At 36.1% G+C, this 18,269-nt stretch overlaps 2 protein-coding genes across 2 annotated transcripts; one reads left to right on the top strand and one right to left on the bottom strand.

Annotated features, from left to right (window-relative positions):
• Positions 1 to 1,569: 1,569 nt before the first annotated feature.
• On the bottom strand, positions 1,570 to 3,123 carry LOC124446687. Its single transcript, XM_046997542.1, has 2 exons — positions 2,814 to 3,123; positions 1,570 to 2,612 (listed from the first exon to the last, which is right to left on the bottom strand). The coding sequence occupies exons 1-2, from the start codon at positions 3,050 to 3,052 to the stop codon at positions 2,261 to 2,263; spliced, it is 591 nt and encodes a 196-aa protein (XP_046853498.1). The 5' UTR covers positions 3,053 to 3,123; the 3' UTR covers positions 1,570 to 2,260.
• Positions 3,124 to 9,782: 6,659 nt separating this feature from the next.
• Positions 9,783 to 17,948, top strand: LOC124446661 (AP-3 complex subunit beta-1-like). Its single transcript, XM_046997511.1, has 18 exons — positions 9,783 to 9,829; positions 10,923 to 10,975; positions 11,054 to 11,110; positions 11,667 to 11,777; positions 11,892 to 11,957; positions 12,644 to 12,751; positions 13,712 to 13,790; positions 14,206 to 14,324; positions 14,398 to 14,503; positions 14,705 to 14,806; positions 15,718 to 15,902; positions 16,025 to 16,115; positions 16,204 to 16,328; positions 16,502 to 16,687; positions 16,764 to 16,806; positions 16,887 to 16,971; positions 17,611 to 17,708; positions 17,811 to 17,948. Exons 2-15 carry the CDS (start codon positions 10,949 to 10,951, stop codon positions 16,779 to 16,781), a joined length of 1,380 nt encoding a protein of 459 aa, XP_046853467.1. The 5' UTR covers positions 9,783 to 9,829; positions 10,923 to 10,948; the 3' UTR covers positions 16,782 to 16,806; positions 16,887 to 16,971; positions 17,611 to 17,708; positions 17,811 to 17,948.
• The last annotated feature ends 321 nt before the right edge of the window (positions 17,949 to 18,269 follow it).

The raw sequence follows: 18,269 nt of genomic DNA on the forward strand, positions 1-18,269 counted from the left end.
CGTTATAAACGTTGATTTGACTAAAATCAAATCTTGCCTGAAGATCAGAGTTTAAGTGGTCTAGAAAAGGAATAGTGAGAGCCTTTTTGTAATAATCTGAAGCGCTAGAAGATGGGTGATTCTCATTGTGAACTTGTCTGCCAGCTGTTCTGGGCATTTTTTCATCGACATCTACGTTTTTAGCTAAAGAAACTGCTTCACTATACCATTTACCATGATGAAAATCAACATCATTCCTCAATAAAATTCCCAAGTTTTTTAATGACTCAATTAAATGCATTCCATCCATAACATCACAGGTTTTAGCTTGTAATAACTGAGTAACAGGAAGTGTTAAATCTAAAATATTTCTACTAATGACAAGGCTAACAATAAATCTGAAGGTGGAAATCAATGCTAGGAAAGAAGAAGCTTTAGAAGATGTTTCTGGATTACACACATGACCAGCATTATGGCTCATTTCAGTTAAAGTATGAAAAATTGGAAGGAATAATTCTTGAAATATATCTAGACCATCTATTCGCTCAATCCATCGAGTTCGACAAACATCCTTTAACTTTGATTTACCTGAATGTGGGCAATAGTCTTCAACTGCTTTTGAAAGTAACATTTGCCGTCCATCAGAGAGATTGAAAAAGTAAGAAAGTTCTTTAATTTGACAAAAAACATTTCTGACAAAGGGGACAGAACATGAATTACATATTGCAAGATTTAACCTATGGCTGTAACAGTGGGTGTAGATTGCTTTAGAATTCAAACGAAGAATGCGTGCAGAAAGACCATTGATATGCCCTGCAACAGCCCCAGCTCCATCATATCCCTGACCTCTGCAATCCTCAATGCTTAATTTAAGTTCTGTTAATGCACTGTGAATTAATTTCTCAAGACTTTCCCCTGATAAACCCCATTTGCAGTGCAAAAACCTCACAAAATCTTCTCTAACATTCCTATTGCAATCCACAAAACGAATCACAAGAGAAAGCTGCTCTTTGTCTGCAGAATCTGCTGCTTCATCAGCAATTATACTAAAAAATTTATTTATTTTTATTTCACTAGTTATTTTTTTCAGTGATAACCTGTCCACAAGCAGCAATTAGATCATTTTGAGTAGTCTTTGAAATATAAGAAGCATTCTTTGGACAGTTTTTCAAATGATCAGCTAAAACTGTGTCACCAGCCCGAACACGAAAATTTAACAATTCAACATAGTTACCAACACCACCTTTTGAGTAAGAACCAACCTCCGGATGATATGAAGAATCATCACGGTGCCCTCTTAATGCTAACCCAAGTCTACCACAAAGTTTAATAGTATCAATTATTGATACAAGTTTTTCCCTATTTTGCCTGATGACTTGCTGTTTGTGCTCATCAATCAACACCTCAATCTGCAGTCCTTCTCCTGATGCCTGACCAACTAATGACAAATATTTATTACGTGTGCTTCGTGCAAACCTGCTCTGGTGAGAGCCTTAGAACTCAAACCAATATGGCGTTTGAAGCAAGCTTTAGCATCAGGCCAATATCTCATTGGTTCACTAAAAGTTTTTAATTTTTGTATTTTTATTCGAAACTGATCACCAAACAAAACACAAGGCAGACAAAAAGCACCATCCAAAGAAGGGGAGTAACACAACCAAGAATAATCTTCCAGCCACGAATAAAGAAAAGATCGACCATCAGCTGATTTAGGAAATGGGTAGGATCTATTCGGTTTAAAAACATTGTGAATGAGCTGGAGCTTTTGAGAATCATTCATATTTCTAGCTTTTTCTCTAAAATATCTCACATCATTTGGATATTGCTGTGAAAAATCTAATGAAAATGATTGCAAAAGTTCTTGTTTTGGGTTATGTATTAATTGTGTTTGATTGTGTTGATTGTGTTTGTGTAGTACTAAATAATTTGGGCAAAATAAATTTTTTAGCCTTATTACTTGCTGGGGTTGAAACTGGTTGAAAAAAATTAGAAATGTTAACAGTAGAAGACTCTCCTTTCAACTTTGCCTGAACATGAGGAATTTTCTTGTTAGCTTTTTCTAACAAAGCAGAAGCCTTTCTTTTAGTTTTACTGATAGGTTTGAAAATAAGAGGTGCAAAGTGATTTGGCTTAAAGACTTTACTAGAAGTCAATAGAGTTGTAGAACAAAACAAGAGGTATAAATAGTTATATTGAGTAGGTGGTGTTGGTAAAGGAAGACGAGGTGAAATAATTTGGTTGAATAACAACTTAAAAGAAACTTCTCCACAATCAGGATACATCAAAGAAATGATTCTATTAGTAACTGAGGAGAGAGCAAGTATACACAAAAACTACCCCAAATTTTATCTCTACAGTTGCAAAGAGCTTCCATTTTAACAAGATCAAGCCCTGATAAACGTGAATCCACACTTTCAAAACAACAGGACATAGCCAAAACATTTTTTGCACTAACAGAGACCTTGTCACCATGCTTCTCTAAGGTGGAAGTGAATATTGGATGATAACAATAATAATTTGCATATATAAAAAGCTCTATAGATACCATAGCTCTCAAAGTGTGAATGAGAGCATTGCTTCCAACCAAGGCCAGAGAAGCAGAGCTGTATAGACAATTTCCAGATGGTTCAGATCTAATAAAACAGCAGTCGAAAGATTTCTTGATTATTATAAGACTGCAACAATTTATGCAATGTCAACAAAGCGAGTTAAAAGCGATCATTTCAACAACAATGAAATGACAACAAATCGGCAGTTTTGGTCTTAACGTGTCATAACAACTACGCAATTAGGCTTATATTCATTTCTACTTATCTTAATTTAACTAATTTTACCTTAGAGCAACCGATGGCTTCGTATTGTCGGCCTTCACATGATGAGGCAAATAGACTGTCTCAGCATTTACATCACGATACAAAGATCGTCCAATTAAAGGAAAATGCTCTTCAGGCATTAAGAAACGAGAAGAATTATATATACCACATAATTCCTCAAAGGTCTTAAGCAAAGCAACATCATCACTTTTTTTTAAGTCAGAGAGAACCCGATCTAAAATACTGCTAGAGTTAGCCATGACGATCGATAAATATTCAAGCGCAATGAAGCAGACAAATATATTCCGACTAAGTTCGCTACAACAACCAATCAAATCCGAAGATTCGGCAACATCTTATACCAAAAATAGATATATCCTGCAAAAAACTAACAATGTTGACCAATCACAAGCTTTAAATTGGTATAGATCCTGCAAGAAATCTCCATCAATTACAGCTATATAGCTGGTTCGTCTGGGCAAATCAGAATCACAGAATGAACATAGATCCTGCAGATCCTGCACGATACGCTAACCAATGAATGCTCGCAAATTGATCAATTTAAACCAATCAAAATCGGTATATGGACCCAAATCCTGCGGAAATTTTAAAGCACTCAAGTGTTATAATTTAAGGAATACCCACGGAATTTTTTGAAAGTGACACGTTAATACGTTAGTCGCCCGACTTAGTTGACTAAGTTTAAATCCGCCTCTGCTATCACAAGTGTATTTCCAACAATACCAAATACTCATATTGCTATATGCCACACAGGGACGACTTTCATAATAATATACTTAATCAATTTGAGCTACTTAATGTATGGGAGAGCTCGATTTTCTTTATTTCATGTTTTAAATGGATTTCCAATAATGTCAAATACACATCTTGTTACAATGGAAAATATTAAAAATATCCATAACGATATCATTGATATAACACATTTATATAAATTGTGACTATTAAATGTAGGTTAGAACAGATAAATCTGAAATTTTGAAAAGTTGTACTGTAAAGTTGTTTAACCAAATATCAAAGAACTTCACTGCCGTTCAGTAATTCCTTTTCCAGTGAATAAACAAAAGTCCAATATAGCGTAGCATTACGGCTGTGCTAATAAGCACGTCTTTAAGAATAGAACTCGTAGAAATTATTATGAATTGGCCATTTTCTATGACAAAAACCCATATTAGATTCTGTTGAAATGAATTATTTCACCAAATTGAGAAAAGTACCATTCATTGTCAATAACTCCCATTTATTAAATGTTTGCTAATAGGAAAGGTCGTAGCTACAAACAAATACGCTACGGGAATTTTTTTTACATGTGTGTGGATTTTACAGGTTAGTAGAGTTCTGATAAGGATGTTGGTGTTGATGTTGTCTGACGTTTTGACAACCTTAGCGGTAGTTATCTTCAGAATCAAGCAAGAATTGATTGCAATAAACATTTTGTCGCCTGGAAAATTAATTAAGTCAAATAATTAAGAAAAAAAATTAAGTCGACTTGGAGTTCATTATAAAACGAATCAGGGGAAAATGTGCGTGAAATCTTTTGCTCAATACTTTCATAGGCTGTATTTTATCCCCAATTCTGCATTTTATCTTCAATTCTGCGTTTTATAACCAATTCTGCGTTTTATTCTAAGCCAGTACCAACCTAAGTGGCAACGTAAGTAGCAATCTAAGTGACAACCTAAGTGACAACCTAAGTGACAACCCAAGTGACAACCTAAGTTGCAACATTAGTCGCAAGATAAGTCACAACTTGAAAGGAAAAAAATGGAGGAACGGTCCCTTATGAGCCATTATAAAATACATATATTTTCGAGGTCCAATATTTGAATATTACACTTTATAATCATCAAACTCTGGACTTTGATTTGAATACTCAATTTTTGTTTATCGATTTCGACAGAAATATGTTTACTCGTATTTTTGTCAGCAACGGAACGTGATAATACGTTGTCGTGTCAATTAAGCATGACACATTGACTTGATATAATTTCAACCGGAACTGGGAAAGCCATAGATTTTACTTGGAAAAACAATTGCGTAAAACAAAGGAGAGGTTTTGACAAACTACTCGGTATGAATAATAATTTCATAGTAATAGTTTTGGCATTTTTCTTAACTAATGAAAACAATATTGTGTATGAAAGTATTGAGCAAATGTTTGATATACGTTAAGTGAAACAATTTAGTTCAAAAAATCTAATTGATTTAAGAGAATCTTAAATGATTTAATGCATTTCATTCTTGAGAATTAACCTAGCTATTAGCATTTAGTACAGCTGCAGCGCGATCCACAGCTGGAATTAAGGATTTTCTCAGCATAATCTTTGATTGTGTCTAATTGGTCCGTTTTCACCTACATTTAGTAGTGACATTTAGTACGTAACTCAGATACATCAATTTTATCGTCATGGAAGCTTATACATTTTCACTTGTCGCGATATGTTCATTTGGCGTTATTGGAAATAGTCTTGTGATCGCTTCGTTATTATAACAAAAGATTTTGTTAAAGAAGAACTTCTACTTTCTTGTCTTGCATCTCGCGATATGTGACTTGCTGGTACTGCTAAAAATATTTCCAATATACATCATAAGAGTCACTACATCGTTCAACTGCGTTCGTATGGATCGCACAATTGTTTGGTTTCAAATAAGTGGAGTATCTATGATGTTGATCATTTCATTTTTACGTTATCGTGCGATAGTTCATCCATTGAAACCTTCTTTCAGTCGACGAAAGATAAAAATCGTTTGTGGCTTAGCATACATCATTGGTTTTCTTATGGCAGTTGAAGTAGCAACTCAACCGTGCATTTTAGGTCCTGAAGGTCGTTATTACATTTATACGTTGCTTGTTTTTTACGCCTGTTTCTACATAATCCCAGTAATGTTCATGACTGTGGTTTACTCCATAATCGCTCGAGCATTGATCAAACAAAAAAAAGCACTAAAAGCATTCTCGAATGTCACACAGTCTCATCTACAATCCAACTCAAGTCTTCAAAGACACACTCAGAATCGTAAAACCTTTTTCGTTTGCATCAGCACGGTTTTCTGCTTTGCATTGGGTCATATTTATTTCACGACAGCTCGGTTGGACATGTTTTATTCTGCAGAAACTAACTTGTTAAATCTATTAGTTGCTTATTGTTTTCGAGTTCTCGGCTCGCACGCCGTCACTCCATTAATCTATGGAGTATTGGACAGGAAAGTGTTGTGTTTTTGGAAGCGCTGCACAGGAAGACAAATTTAAGCTAATTCAGATCGAAAAACGTTTGCTTTTGAATCACTTACATATGTTTCCTGTTCTATAGATAGTTTTGGTGTTGTAGCCATATGATATTTTCCCATCCATCTTAATCAAGAAGGTCAAGTTAAACCTCTTTTCTCAACTGACATTGGGTAGACATCACACAAAATTGGTATTAATAAAGGGAAATTTCATGAACAGCTTTTGTTCTTCAGGCTTATTTAGGTACAATTGGGATCAACTATAAGGCTTAGATTTGTGATCACCACCATAACAGATTTCTATACAGTTTTTATATTTTCATTGCAAACTTGGCCTCGTGCTGTAATCAAAATACAAACAGCTGTTTTTTGAACCCTCAAGATATATTTGACACCAGTGCTCATTTATGTAGATATGTAAAATAAGCTCTTATTCATGAAGTATATTGTCTCTAAGTTTGTAATCTTTGAGTGTAGTTTACTTAAGCACATAAAAATAGATTATATTGTTGTAAAAGTTCATAATATAGCTGATGACGATGAAAACATTTACACCGACTAAAACACTTAATGAAAGCTTATTATAGGCATCTACTATAAACTATTTTCTTTACAAATTCGGCCGTACAAGCATTGAATTCTTCATATGTAGAATACTCCACAAACAACTGTGGATCTTATAAAGATTCAAATTAGTTAAAAAAACGAGAAAAATCTTGAAATTACCATACTTGGTATGTTGTTTTGGAAATGATAACATGTTTTCTGCTTTTAATTGTTGCAAAAAATTTCTAGTACCTTTGCTATCAGCAAACATTTAATCAACGGGAATTGATGATAACTTACTCAATTTCTGAAATTTTCTCAATTTAGTGAAATAATTTATTTCAAGACTCTAATATGGTTTTGCGTCAAATAAATTGACCAACTTAGATAATTTTTATGTTTTATCAAAGAAAACGTGCCTATTCACACAACTCTAATGCTGCGCTAGCTATATTGTTTTTTTGTTTATTCACTGAAAAAGAAATTATTGAACATGTTAAGTATTTTTACAACATGTTTCTGATTGGTCTCTTTCAACTCACATATACATATTAGGAATGTTTAGTTGGTCAGCCATATGTCAATCCTATCTTTTTGGAAGCTTATTGCTTTCCCATGCATTGTCGCAATGTATGTGTATTTGGTATTGTTGGAAAAACCTTCGTTCAATGGAAGAAAGATAAAATATTTTGTAGTTTAGCGTACATTAATGGTTTTGTAACGACGTTTGGAATGACAATTCGAGTGTTTATTGTAGATCTTTGAGGTCCATATCTTCTTTAAAAATTATTTATTTATTTTTTGTCGATTCTCTGCTTTTCAGTGAGTCATAGCAGCATGGCAGCCTGAAGCAGCCAGCTTATGCACTGATGTTGATAGCGCTTCTTCATTTAGTATTATTATTTTTGAATACATTGCTTTAGTCATCTGCGCAGTTTCAAGTAATAGCTTTGCCATTTTGTCCCAGAAGTGTTACAAGTTGCGTTCTTTTCATTAGAGAAGAAATATGGAGAACTACAAAGATGGTGTAAAGTAAGATTTAAAATTTAAAGCCTTTCATAAATAAAACAAGTTCTCCCGGCAATGGGTTATTTAGACGTTTGTGATAAAATTCAATTCTTGCTTTTCAAATTTGACATTTTCATAGCGTTCTGTAGTTCATTGTACTTTGAACCAATCATAAACCTTGATAAAAATATCAAACTTTATACCCGGACAAATTTAAGGATGACCAGAATTACATTAACGGCAAATTTTACCATTAAAATTTCTTTTATTTACCATGGCCTAATGTACAGGGTGTAAAAAAATGAGGCCTTTTGAATTTGACATATTGTGACGATTTCAATGTCCATGTCTATGCTACGTCAACAAGTGCATAAAGTATTGTCAGTCACTAGCAAATATAACAGATTTTTCTCACCACAACTATAAGGTTTATCTGAGCCTATGTACCAGTGGGGTTATTATAGTATTAACGTTGTTGCCTAGGGATCTTTTGTCATCACAGTGAGCCTCATCAATAAAACAATACGCCTATATTGTATTCAATTTATGTTGTTGAGTGGTAACAGAAATCGTCTTACCCTTGCGTCAGAAAGTTTGTTGTCACTATTTTGGAAAACCAGTGATGAACCATCAATAACTTTGACAATACGTAAAAGACAAAATGTATTTGCAAAGCAAATTGATACATAGGCTCCCTGAACTAATTCGAAAACAGAATTCACAATTAAATATCTAGATGAATTTCTTTATTCCATCACTGACCGTGAAAAATGTGAGCTTTAAACATCATCAATTGTTGTCAATTTCAAATAAGTGAGCTTATAATAAATCTTAATAAATCAAAAAATCCAAAACTAAGCATGCAGACATTTATGTTAAAAAGAGAGTCCATGACAGTTATTGTAGACGATAAAAAATTCATGTCATATACACGTGTATCGGTGTTTAACATGAGAATTATCTTGAAGATTCAACGGCATTTTGTATTTTTTTAGCTTGAAATAATGACGAACATCGCTTCGGAAAGTAATATAACGTTGCTATTGCGGAATTTCAGGTAATATTGTTTTGTTGAGATGTTTCAAGAAATTGCCCATTTTGAAATTTTAAATATTCTTCATCGAGATGAAAACTTGTCTGTCATTTTCTGAACGTTACTTTGTATAGTTGCAGTTATAGTTTGAAGAGCTACAATATTTGTTCCTCAATAACCTCTTGTTTCTGCGTCACCTCCCACAGAGTTCCTTTACCTTAAAAACTTTTCCTCTCTTTAAAAATTGATCCTCATCATATATAGTTGTTAATCTCTTCGCACACAGTTACCCTTAATTGCACGAACATACATAGCTGCCCTTTATCCTTTAAAATACATAGTTACGCTTAATTGCACGAACATACATAATTGCCCTTTATACTTTAAAATACATAGTTACCTTTAATTGCACGAACATACATAGCTGCCCTTTATCCTTCAAAATACATACTTACCCTTATCAGGTGAGAGCACCTGACAGTACTAATGACACCATCAATGACAAAAAGACAAACATAAAACATGCAACTTCCGACAGAAACAAAACTGCCCACTTAACGAAAACTACCTACAATCATCTGTCATCTACCAAGCAACTGTTAAACGTTTGGACACTAACACAACTGAGACCTACATCGGACATGCAGAAAACGAATTGAAAACTCGACACAGGAACCACACTGCCTCTTTCCGCCACAAAAAACTAAGAGACTTAACCAAACTCAGTAAACACATATGGACACTTAAAGACAACAACATCGCTCACGATATCTCATGAAACATCATTACTCACAGCAAACCGTACAACAGCGCCAACAAAAGATGCCACCTATGCCTGAAAGAAAAATTCTTCATCACCTACCAACCAGGCTTGTCGAGATGAAATTGTAGTTTTGTGAATTTTCTTCTTAACAATATAATTATGCTCCGCTGTAACGAATCGAGCACTGTAATTATGGAAGATCAAATAAAGAAAACTTCCTAGTTACCCTTATCATATATACTTTTATCCTCTTCATACGTAGTTGCCCCATTTTGGCCTTTTTTACATCTCATCGTTCTCGTTACCAGAATTACATCAACAATTCGGACAAAGAGTTCGTTGCGTCGACGATACAAGCCATTGGCCGTTGTGCATCGAACATTCCCAAAGTTACAGATACCTGTTTAACCGGTCTAGTTAAACTGCTATCCAATAGGAATGGTAAGTTGCAGATACCTGTTTAGCCGGTCGAGTTAGACCGGTTAAGTTATAACAATACCTGTTTAACTGGTCTGGTTAACTGCTATCTATGCAATAGGAATAGTAAGTTAAAAATAGCTTTTTAACCGATCTTGGGAATTGCTGTTAAATATTCTTCAAAGCAGGCCTTGTTCACAAAAACTATAATCACCCTGAAGCAAAATTGGTATTGTAATGTACGCACAGGCCAACGCGAGATCTTTAAAACTTGGATTTTTCGCTTTTTTCATTTTATACCAAGTGTTTTTTACACTATTTTTACGTTTGGCAATGGGCTTGCTTATTTCATAATGAAATTTACGGATGCAAATCTCCAACAATGCATAATAACGTTATTATTATTAAAAGCATTGTTGTATGGCAAAATGGCGCGCTTTGATTAGCTCAGAAACATTTTGCTGGTCCATTATTTTCCCGTAATGGACCACGGTCTAAAAACGCGTAATTTAACAGTCAAATGTAAACAAACTTCGTAATGCAAACAGCAAAACACAAAATAAACGAAACAAAAAAACATTTACGAATGAGATTCGAAGGAAAAATACTTGGAAAACAGTTAAACTATCCAGACGATACAATTTGAAACGATTTATTTTTTATGGACGAAAACTAGAAAAGTGAAAGCCGACGGGTAAAAAACAGCAAAGACGAGAAAGAAATCAAGCTTCGTTTCAGGTCAAATAATGCCATATAATAATCCTTTTAATAACCTCGCTTTCTCGGTCTTTACTGAGAAATATCGAACCTCAGTCTTTTTGTACAAACTTCGCCCTACGGGCTCGGTCTGTACAAAAAGACCTCGGTCCGTTATTTCTCCGTAAAGACCTCGCGCTCGGTCATTAAAGGCCTGGTAATAAAAATGAAACGGAAGTTGATACCGTAATCAAATAAATGTGCGAAACATGTTATGGTTAATTGAAATTACGAGTCGAAAAGTAGTGTTTTTTTTAAACTCTGCACTATCCTTGGATCCTCATTTAGATTTACAAATGAATGAAAATTTATCTTGTCGAAGTTGATGTATACATGTCAGACGTCAATTTCTTTACTTTAGAAACGGTGGTGGCTGAAAGCGTTGTAATGATAAAAAAATTATTACAATTAAAGGTAATTTTGTCGTTGTCTTTATCTTGATTGCGATAAACGTACGTATTATGATGGATGGCTGTTATTCATTTCTTTTAGCATAAAGATAAATCTCAAATAATCATACAAATGACGAAAATACTGAATAAAATTACGGTATGTAATCTTTGTAATTATGCATGACCCTTTGTTCCAAGCATTACTCCCTATCTTCCAAACATTCCCTATCTTCCAAGCATTACTCCCTATCTTCCAAGCATTATCTTCCATTACCTATCTTCCAAGCATTACTCTCTATCTTCATTACTATCTTCCAAGCATTACTCCCTATCTTCCAAGCATTACTTCATTCCCATATCTTCCAATCTTCCCTATCTTCCAAGCTATCTTCCCTATCTTCCAAGCATTATTCCGTATCTTCCAAGCATTGCTCCCTATCTTCCAGTCATTACTCCCTATCTTCCAAGCATTATTCCCTATCTTCCAAGCATTGCTCCCTATCTTCCAGTCATTACTCCCTATCTTCCAAGCATTATTGTCCAAGCACTCCCTATCTTCCAGTCATTACTCCCTATCTTCCAAGCATTATTCCCTATCTTCCAAGCATTGCTCCCTATCTTCCAAGCATTACTCTCTATATTCCAAGCATTATTCCCGATCTTCAAGGCATTATTCCCAATCTTCAAGACATTACTCCCCATGTTTCACGCAGGTTCCCATGGCTCGTGCCAGTATCATTTGGCTCGTCGGTGAATATGGGGAACGTGTTCCAAAGGTTGCCCCGGATGTACTGAGAATAGCCGCTAAGTCATTCACAAAGGAGGTTTGTGAGTTATGGATTTCAACATTTCAGCATAACTTGTCTCGAAATTTCTGCATGTTTTTCGACAAATGTTTTTTAAAAGAGTGTTTTAATGTTTTTTTCCGTTGTTTTCAGGAGGATATTGTGAAATTACAAATCATCAATCTTGGTGCGAAATTAATTCTAATCAATCCAAATCAGGTTTGCCACTTGAAGAAAATACTTTATGATTATGAATTAGGGTGATCAATTTATAGATTGGCAGCAACTCAGGAATACATCCATGATGGTGAGATCTATTCCTGGGTTGGGTGAGGAGGAAGGGAGGGTTCTAGTCTGGATTCGTACAATACGGCCACCACTTAATACGGTGCGCTTAATACAGGTTGGACTGTGTTTTCTTAAAACTTTCCAAACTTAGAAATTTTCTTAAATTTCAAGTTTTTACCAACTGATTTCTGAACACGTTTATACTTATTAATAAATCGTTTGTAAAGTGCACAATTCAAACAAACGATCAACTAAAAACATTAAACTTCACACTAATTCACATTGGTAATACACAATTGACACCCACACATTTCCTGTACACAAAATACAATGACGTAAGAACCAGATAACAAATACGGCTAACCTGACGTTTACTCCTCATTTGACTCTGAGGATGACTACCGCTAAGGTTGTCGAAACGTCAGTCAACAACAACAAAAACAGTCCTTCTCAGGACTATACCAACCTTGACGATCTACATTTATAAACATGTAACGATACTCCCGGGTTCAAACCATATACTTTTTTACTTAATATACTGTTTATATTTTTTATTTTTTTCACACTTCTAGTCTTAGTTTGACTTACTAAGCTGCGTACCACTTCTATTTCTGTAGACTCAGCAGTTGTGTCAATATGTATTAAATCTCGCCAAATATGACCAGAGCTACGATATAAGGGATCGAGCGCGATTTTTACGTCCCATTGTGTTTCCCGGAGAGAAGTTTAATTTTAGAACTTTTTTTATTGTATATTTTATCTCAAACGTTAACTCATTGGCTAGGTTGTGTTTTATCTAAGACATTCACTCATTGGCTAGGTTGTGTTTTATCTAAGACATTCACTCATTGACTAGGTTGTGTTTTATCTGAAACATTCACTCATTGGCTAGGTTGTATTTTATCTAATATAATTTATCTAAGACATTCACTCATTGGATAAGAAACATATCTATATTTCCTGTTTGTTTTGTTATTGCTTTAAAGAAATTTTAATGAACCAATCGAGATTTGAACTTCGTCGTCCAAAGTTTCGAAATTAAATTATTTACCATTCATACATTTTTGTACTACCAAGTAATGGACTCCGTCGATTTCGACGTATGAGGGTTCCACAAAGTGGAACATCCTGGTTACTGAAATTATAGTGAAGGCAGCTGACCAGACTACAATCACTCGTACCTTTCACGCAACTACAACGCTGATATCAGCGTGACACAGTGTGACAAGGCTGCAACATTGCAAATGCAGATACAGTCCATCCGAGGACATAGCTTCCTCTACCAAATTTCCCTCACATGGCTTTGGTCAACCCGGGCTAGGTTTACAGACACATTGCCAGATGTGCCACGAGCCGGGATTGAACCCGCGCCGTCTGGCTTACAGCTCACGCAATTAACCATTCAGCCACCCGCCCCGTCCCGTACTACCAAGTATGAACTTCCTCACTACACTGGTTTTGAGCTATAAATTTAAACTATTATAATATCGGAAGTTTGATTTTAGCATCTTCAAACCAATAGTAAATGGAGAAACTTTTGCCATTAAAATGTGATTTACAGTTATTAACTTCGGTTTGTTTGGACAGCGGTTCTTTTTTTACGAATACTTTGTTTAATGTATAATAAAGCACTCGAATGACATGTTCCAATGGCGTCGATTTATTTGTTCTCGTGTATATTTCAGGTGGGACAGATTGTTAAACACTCCAAGAAGATATTGCTGGCTTCCAAACCACCTCCCGTGTTAGAGTCATCTTTCAAAGGTGAAGGAAGGTCTTCAGTCAAGGCTGTTAAATGCTTGAGTCCAGTGTCTTCATCTGGAGTCATCTGATGTTAAAACTTGAGTCCTTATGCTCTCCAGTCTAGTGTCTTCATCAGGAGTCATCTGATGTTACGACTTCACTCCAATATATTCTTCAGTGTAGTATATTTATTAGGAGTGATTTGATTTTGAATTTTGAGTCCTTATACATTCTAGTCTAGTATCCTCACCAGGAAGGATATGATGTTGAAACCTGAGTCTTTATGTATCTCAGTTTTGTCTCTTCATTAGTAGTGATGTTGAAACTTGAGTTGTCTAGTATCTTTATTAGGAAAGATCAAGCATTGCCTCTTAGGTCTCTGTATATGCTGTAGTATCTAGTGTCAATCCATGCAGCTAATGTTCTTCTCTATAAGGTCATGGTGAGTTCATCGTCGGCTCTCTCTCTCATCTCATAAACGCACGAGCGTCTGGCTATCAAGAACTTCCCGAATACCCCGAGGTCCCTCCCGATCCCTCTGTTAGGAACGTCGAGGTTTGTGATCGTTCATATCCCATGATTATGTTTTGATTGTGTGATTCAACATTTTATCGATATGTTTATGTAGGTCGAGCCGTTGTGGGAGAAATCTAAATCGAAGTCAAGATCAAAGAAAAAGTCTACATTTTACTCAAGTGAATCTGAATCCGACTCTGCGTCGGAATCTGAATCAGGTGCGTTCTTCCCCGAAGTCTTTTCCTATTGGACGCGTAATTAAGTTTATTTAATTTCAACAATAATGCTTGGGTTACCAATCTTCAAGCTTATATATATATAATCATATATGCACAGTTTTGCTGTATAAATCATTTGGTTTAAGCAAGGCTACCCTTTTGTACGCACTGCGTGCCTATTTTTACATCGTATTCCCACAGGCTCCGGTTCAAGTGGAAGCAGCGGAAGTGAAAGTGAGAGCGATGAAGGCAGCGAGAGCGTCAGTAAGTCTAGCATGGAGTCTTTACCTGGATCGGAAACAGGTAAGAGATCGCGTGTTATGCTGTTAAAATTGATATGTATGGTACCGTTATATTCACAGTCATAGAAAATATAGATCGCTACCAGCACAATATTTGCCTACAAAAATATCCGGGTTCTCGCGATGGGGTATTGCCGCATGGCTCTTCAGGCAATATACGTATTGACAGAAAACAATCCTCCCTTCCCAACGAATGGTGGGGTACATTAATGGTGTATTGCCGCATGGCACCTCGGGCAATATACGTATTGACAGAAAACAATCCTCCCATCCCAACGAATGGTGGGGTACATTAATGGTGTATTGCCGCATGGCTCCTCGGGCAATATACGTATTGACAGAAAACAATCCTCCCTTTCCAACGAATGGTGGAGTACATTAATGGTGTATTGCTGTATGGCTCTTCTGATTAAATATTTACTTTAAGCAATGTTCCCGCCTCAAGTTTTCGTAGTTTGACCTTGTCTTTGGCATGTATGGTCACATGTTTACTCATGACAAGACCTCATTTTGTGTTTACATGATGGTGCAGTGTGGAAATGTACCAGAATGTACCCTATTGTACGTATTTCTCACCAGAATTTGAAATGGCTACTATAATATCGTGCGCTTGAAAATGACAAACAGTTAGACTTAGTATAAGGGTTTAACTTATTTACAATTTCATAATGCAAAACCCCGGGCTCCGGGAAACCTTTTCCAGCACATTAATGCATCCCCCCGGGAAAATCTGTTTGCTTCCTGTCGGATAAACATAAGTGTACTCCATAGTATGTGATATAGACTTATTAAGGATTAAATAAATAAAAAAATCTCTTGCAAAGCGTCATGCGTTTAAAAGCGTCCGCGCCATTCATTTTGCTCTGATACCCCCTCCCCCCTCAGTTTTTGTCATTCAATTTCGCTTTTCAGAAAGCCAAGAGAGCGACGACGAAGGGGAAAGGAATGAAAGAGCAAAGAGTCGAAAAAAATCAGAAAGTCAGAGCAGCATCGAGTCGAAAACGAGTGAAGAGTCTTCGGATAGCGACGCCGAGTCCTCGGAAAGCGATTCGTCACAGGAGAGTGACGATGCTAAACAAGAAACGCCAGCGAAAAAAGTGAGATAAATTACTGTGCACACTTTCAAAGGATATGTATACCACTGTTTGAAAAACGAGAAATAATTCAGCTTTTCACATATGAGCTGCAATTAATTAATCACAATATTCTGTATATTGAGGTCGAAACGAAGAAATCCGATGATGCTCCGAAGAATAAACGAGTTTCTAAGCCACCAACAACTGATCAATTGCTTTCGTTTGATGAAGATAGTAAGCTCACTCTTTAACGGCTTAATCTGAAATCACCAATCCGATTAATTTTTTTCCTCGATACGAAATACTTTAATATTTTTTATAGTTCCTGTGGCTCCTGTTGTAAATGGTCCTGCACATAAGAACATTCTTTCCCCCTCGCTGGTGGACGATATGAAAGCATTTTCCCTTGGTGTCGTACAGAATGGAGTTGCTGCGGTTGTGCAAAAGGTACATCGATGACTTAAGTATTCAATGCGCATGCTCTTGATTAAGGACGAGGTCCTTTTCAACTGATAACAATGAAAGGCTACAGATGAATAGCAACACAGTCAATCGCCTACTTGAGTTGCGCATGACATGACACGTGATCAAATCATGCTCAAGCCGACTTTCTCATGTAGGTCGTAACGGACTTCTCGCAATTGAGGACTTATGAACTGCTCAATAAGATGGCTGGTCGTGGATTGCAGGCTCAATACAAGTTCCCCCGGAGTCCGTGTCTGTATTCGACTACGATGGTCGCCGTTGAAGTAACATTTACTAACAGCGGCAGTTCATGTGTTGAAAACATTCACGTTGGCGAGAAGGTAAATTGCATTGTAAGTCATAGTCGTTAGTAGAAATGTGCTTACTGAGACACTTTTGTTTGTTTCCTCGTCTTAGAAAGTGGGACTCGGCTAGAAAATAGCCGATTTTCCTAAGATTGGTGAGTTGTCTGCTTAGAAAGATATTAACCTGCAAACCACCTGTGAATAATTGGGAAGTGGTTGTTTTGCTCTTGTTTAGAATCGATCGATATTGGTTCTACAGTCACCGTGAGCATGGGGATAGATTTTAAGGATACTATACAACCAGTTAGTTTTGAGATATGGTATGTCGCGTTACTGTTTTATCAATTATTAATTATCTTTTATCATCAAAATATTTCCGTTAAAGTCATTGGATTTAGCATAAAAAACAAGTCAATGTGTATATCTCGACTCGATTGGAGTATATAAACTCTAGTTTCAACGTTACGTCACTCTTGATGAGGACACTAGACTGGAGTTTATAAGAACTCAAGTTTCAACATTACGTCACTCCTGATGAGAACACTAGACTGGAGTTTATAAGAACTCAAGTTTCAACATTACGTCACTCCTGATGAGAACACTAGACTGGAGTTTATAAGAACTCAAGTTTCAACATTACGTCACTCCTGATGAGAACACTAGACTGGAGTTTATAAGAACTCAAGTTTCAACATTACGTCACTCCTGATGAGGACACTAGACTGGAGTTTATAAGAACTCAAGTTTCAACATTACGTCACTCCTGATGAGGACACTAGACTGGAGTTTATAAGAACTCAAGTTTCAACATCAGATAACTCATAAGGACTCAACAGATCTCCAAATGAAGACACTAGACTGGTGTATATAAGGACCCAAGCTTTAACATAAGAGGATAATTTAGAATACCTAGCAGCAAAACTTTATCATGCGTTCAAATTGATCTCGCTTTTCACCAGCACGAAGTCCGATAAGTTTACTGTCAAGTTGAAATGCCCGATGGGAGAACAGCTTCACGCGAGGCCGATAACGGAAAATGACTTTCTTACTTTGCAAAGTAAGTATCGCGGTTATAAATTTTTATCTTGCTTATACAAATGCATGTAAAATGAAATTATTACAGAAATATTGACTTACCTTAAATTATCTTCGTTCACAGAGAAGTTGTCTGGTATGAATGAAAGCTCTCTGACTGTGGATATCTCGCAGGAGAACTGCGAGGAACGCGTGCTCGCGTCGAAAATCCTGGGTTGTGCGAGTGTAGCGGCATTACCCAGAAATAGCAGCTTAAATTATTATAGGTTTGCTGGGTTTGCTGGGTTATAGGTTTGCTGGATCAATTTTAACGAACAGTTTGGTTACCGGTCTTCATACCCAATTCCTGCTAGCCATTAATTGTAATGCTTGCACAGTGGGGTATGATTGAAAACCATTGAAAACTCTGTAAAAGAACCATTGCTTCAATAAGAACGATGCAAGTAGATGTCCAATTCAAGGAAACATTTTAAAAAGTTCAAAATGGCGGCAAATGTGCTGTGCTCCGTGTTGTCTCCGAAAATCTTTGTAAAAGTCAAGATTCTTGTAGTTCTCAAAGTGTAAATTCTGCCAAAATCGGCAT

This window comes from Xenia sp. Carnegie-2017, unplaced genomic scaffold (assembly GCF_021976095.1).
Source record: "Xenia sp. Carnegie-2017 unplaced genomic scaffold, XeniaSp_v1 HiC_scaffold_12, whole genome shotgun sequence".
Classification (NCBI taxonomy): domain Eukaryota; kingdom Metazoa; phylum Cnidaria; class Anthozoa; order Malacalcyonacea; family Xeniidae; genus Xenia; species Xenia sp. Carnegie-2017.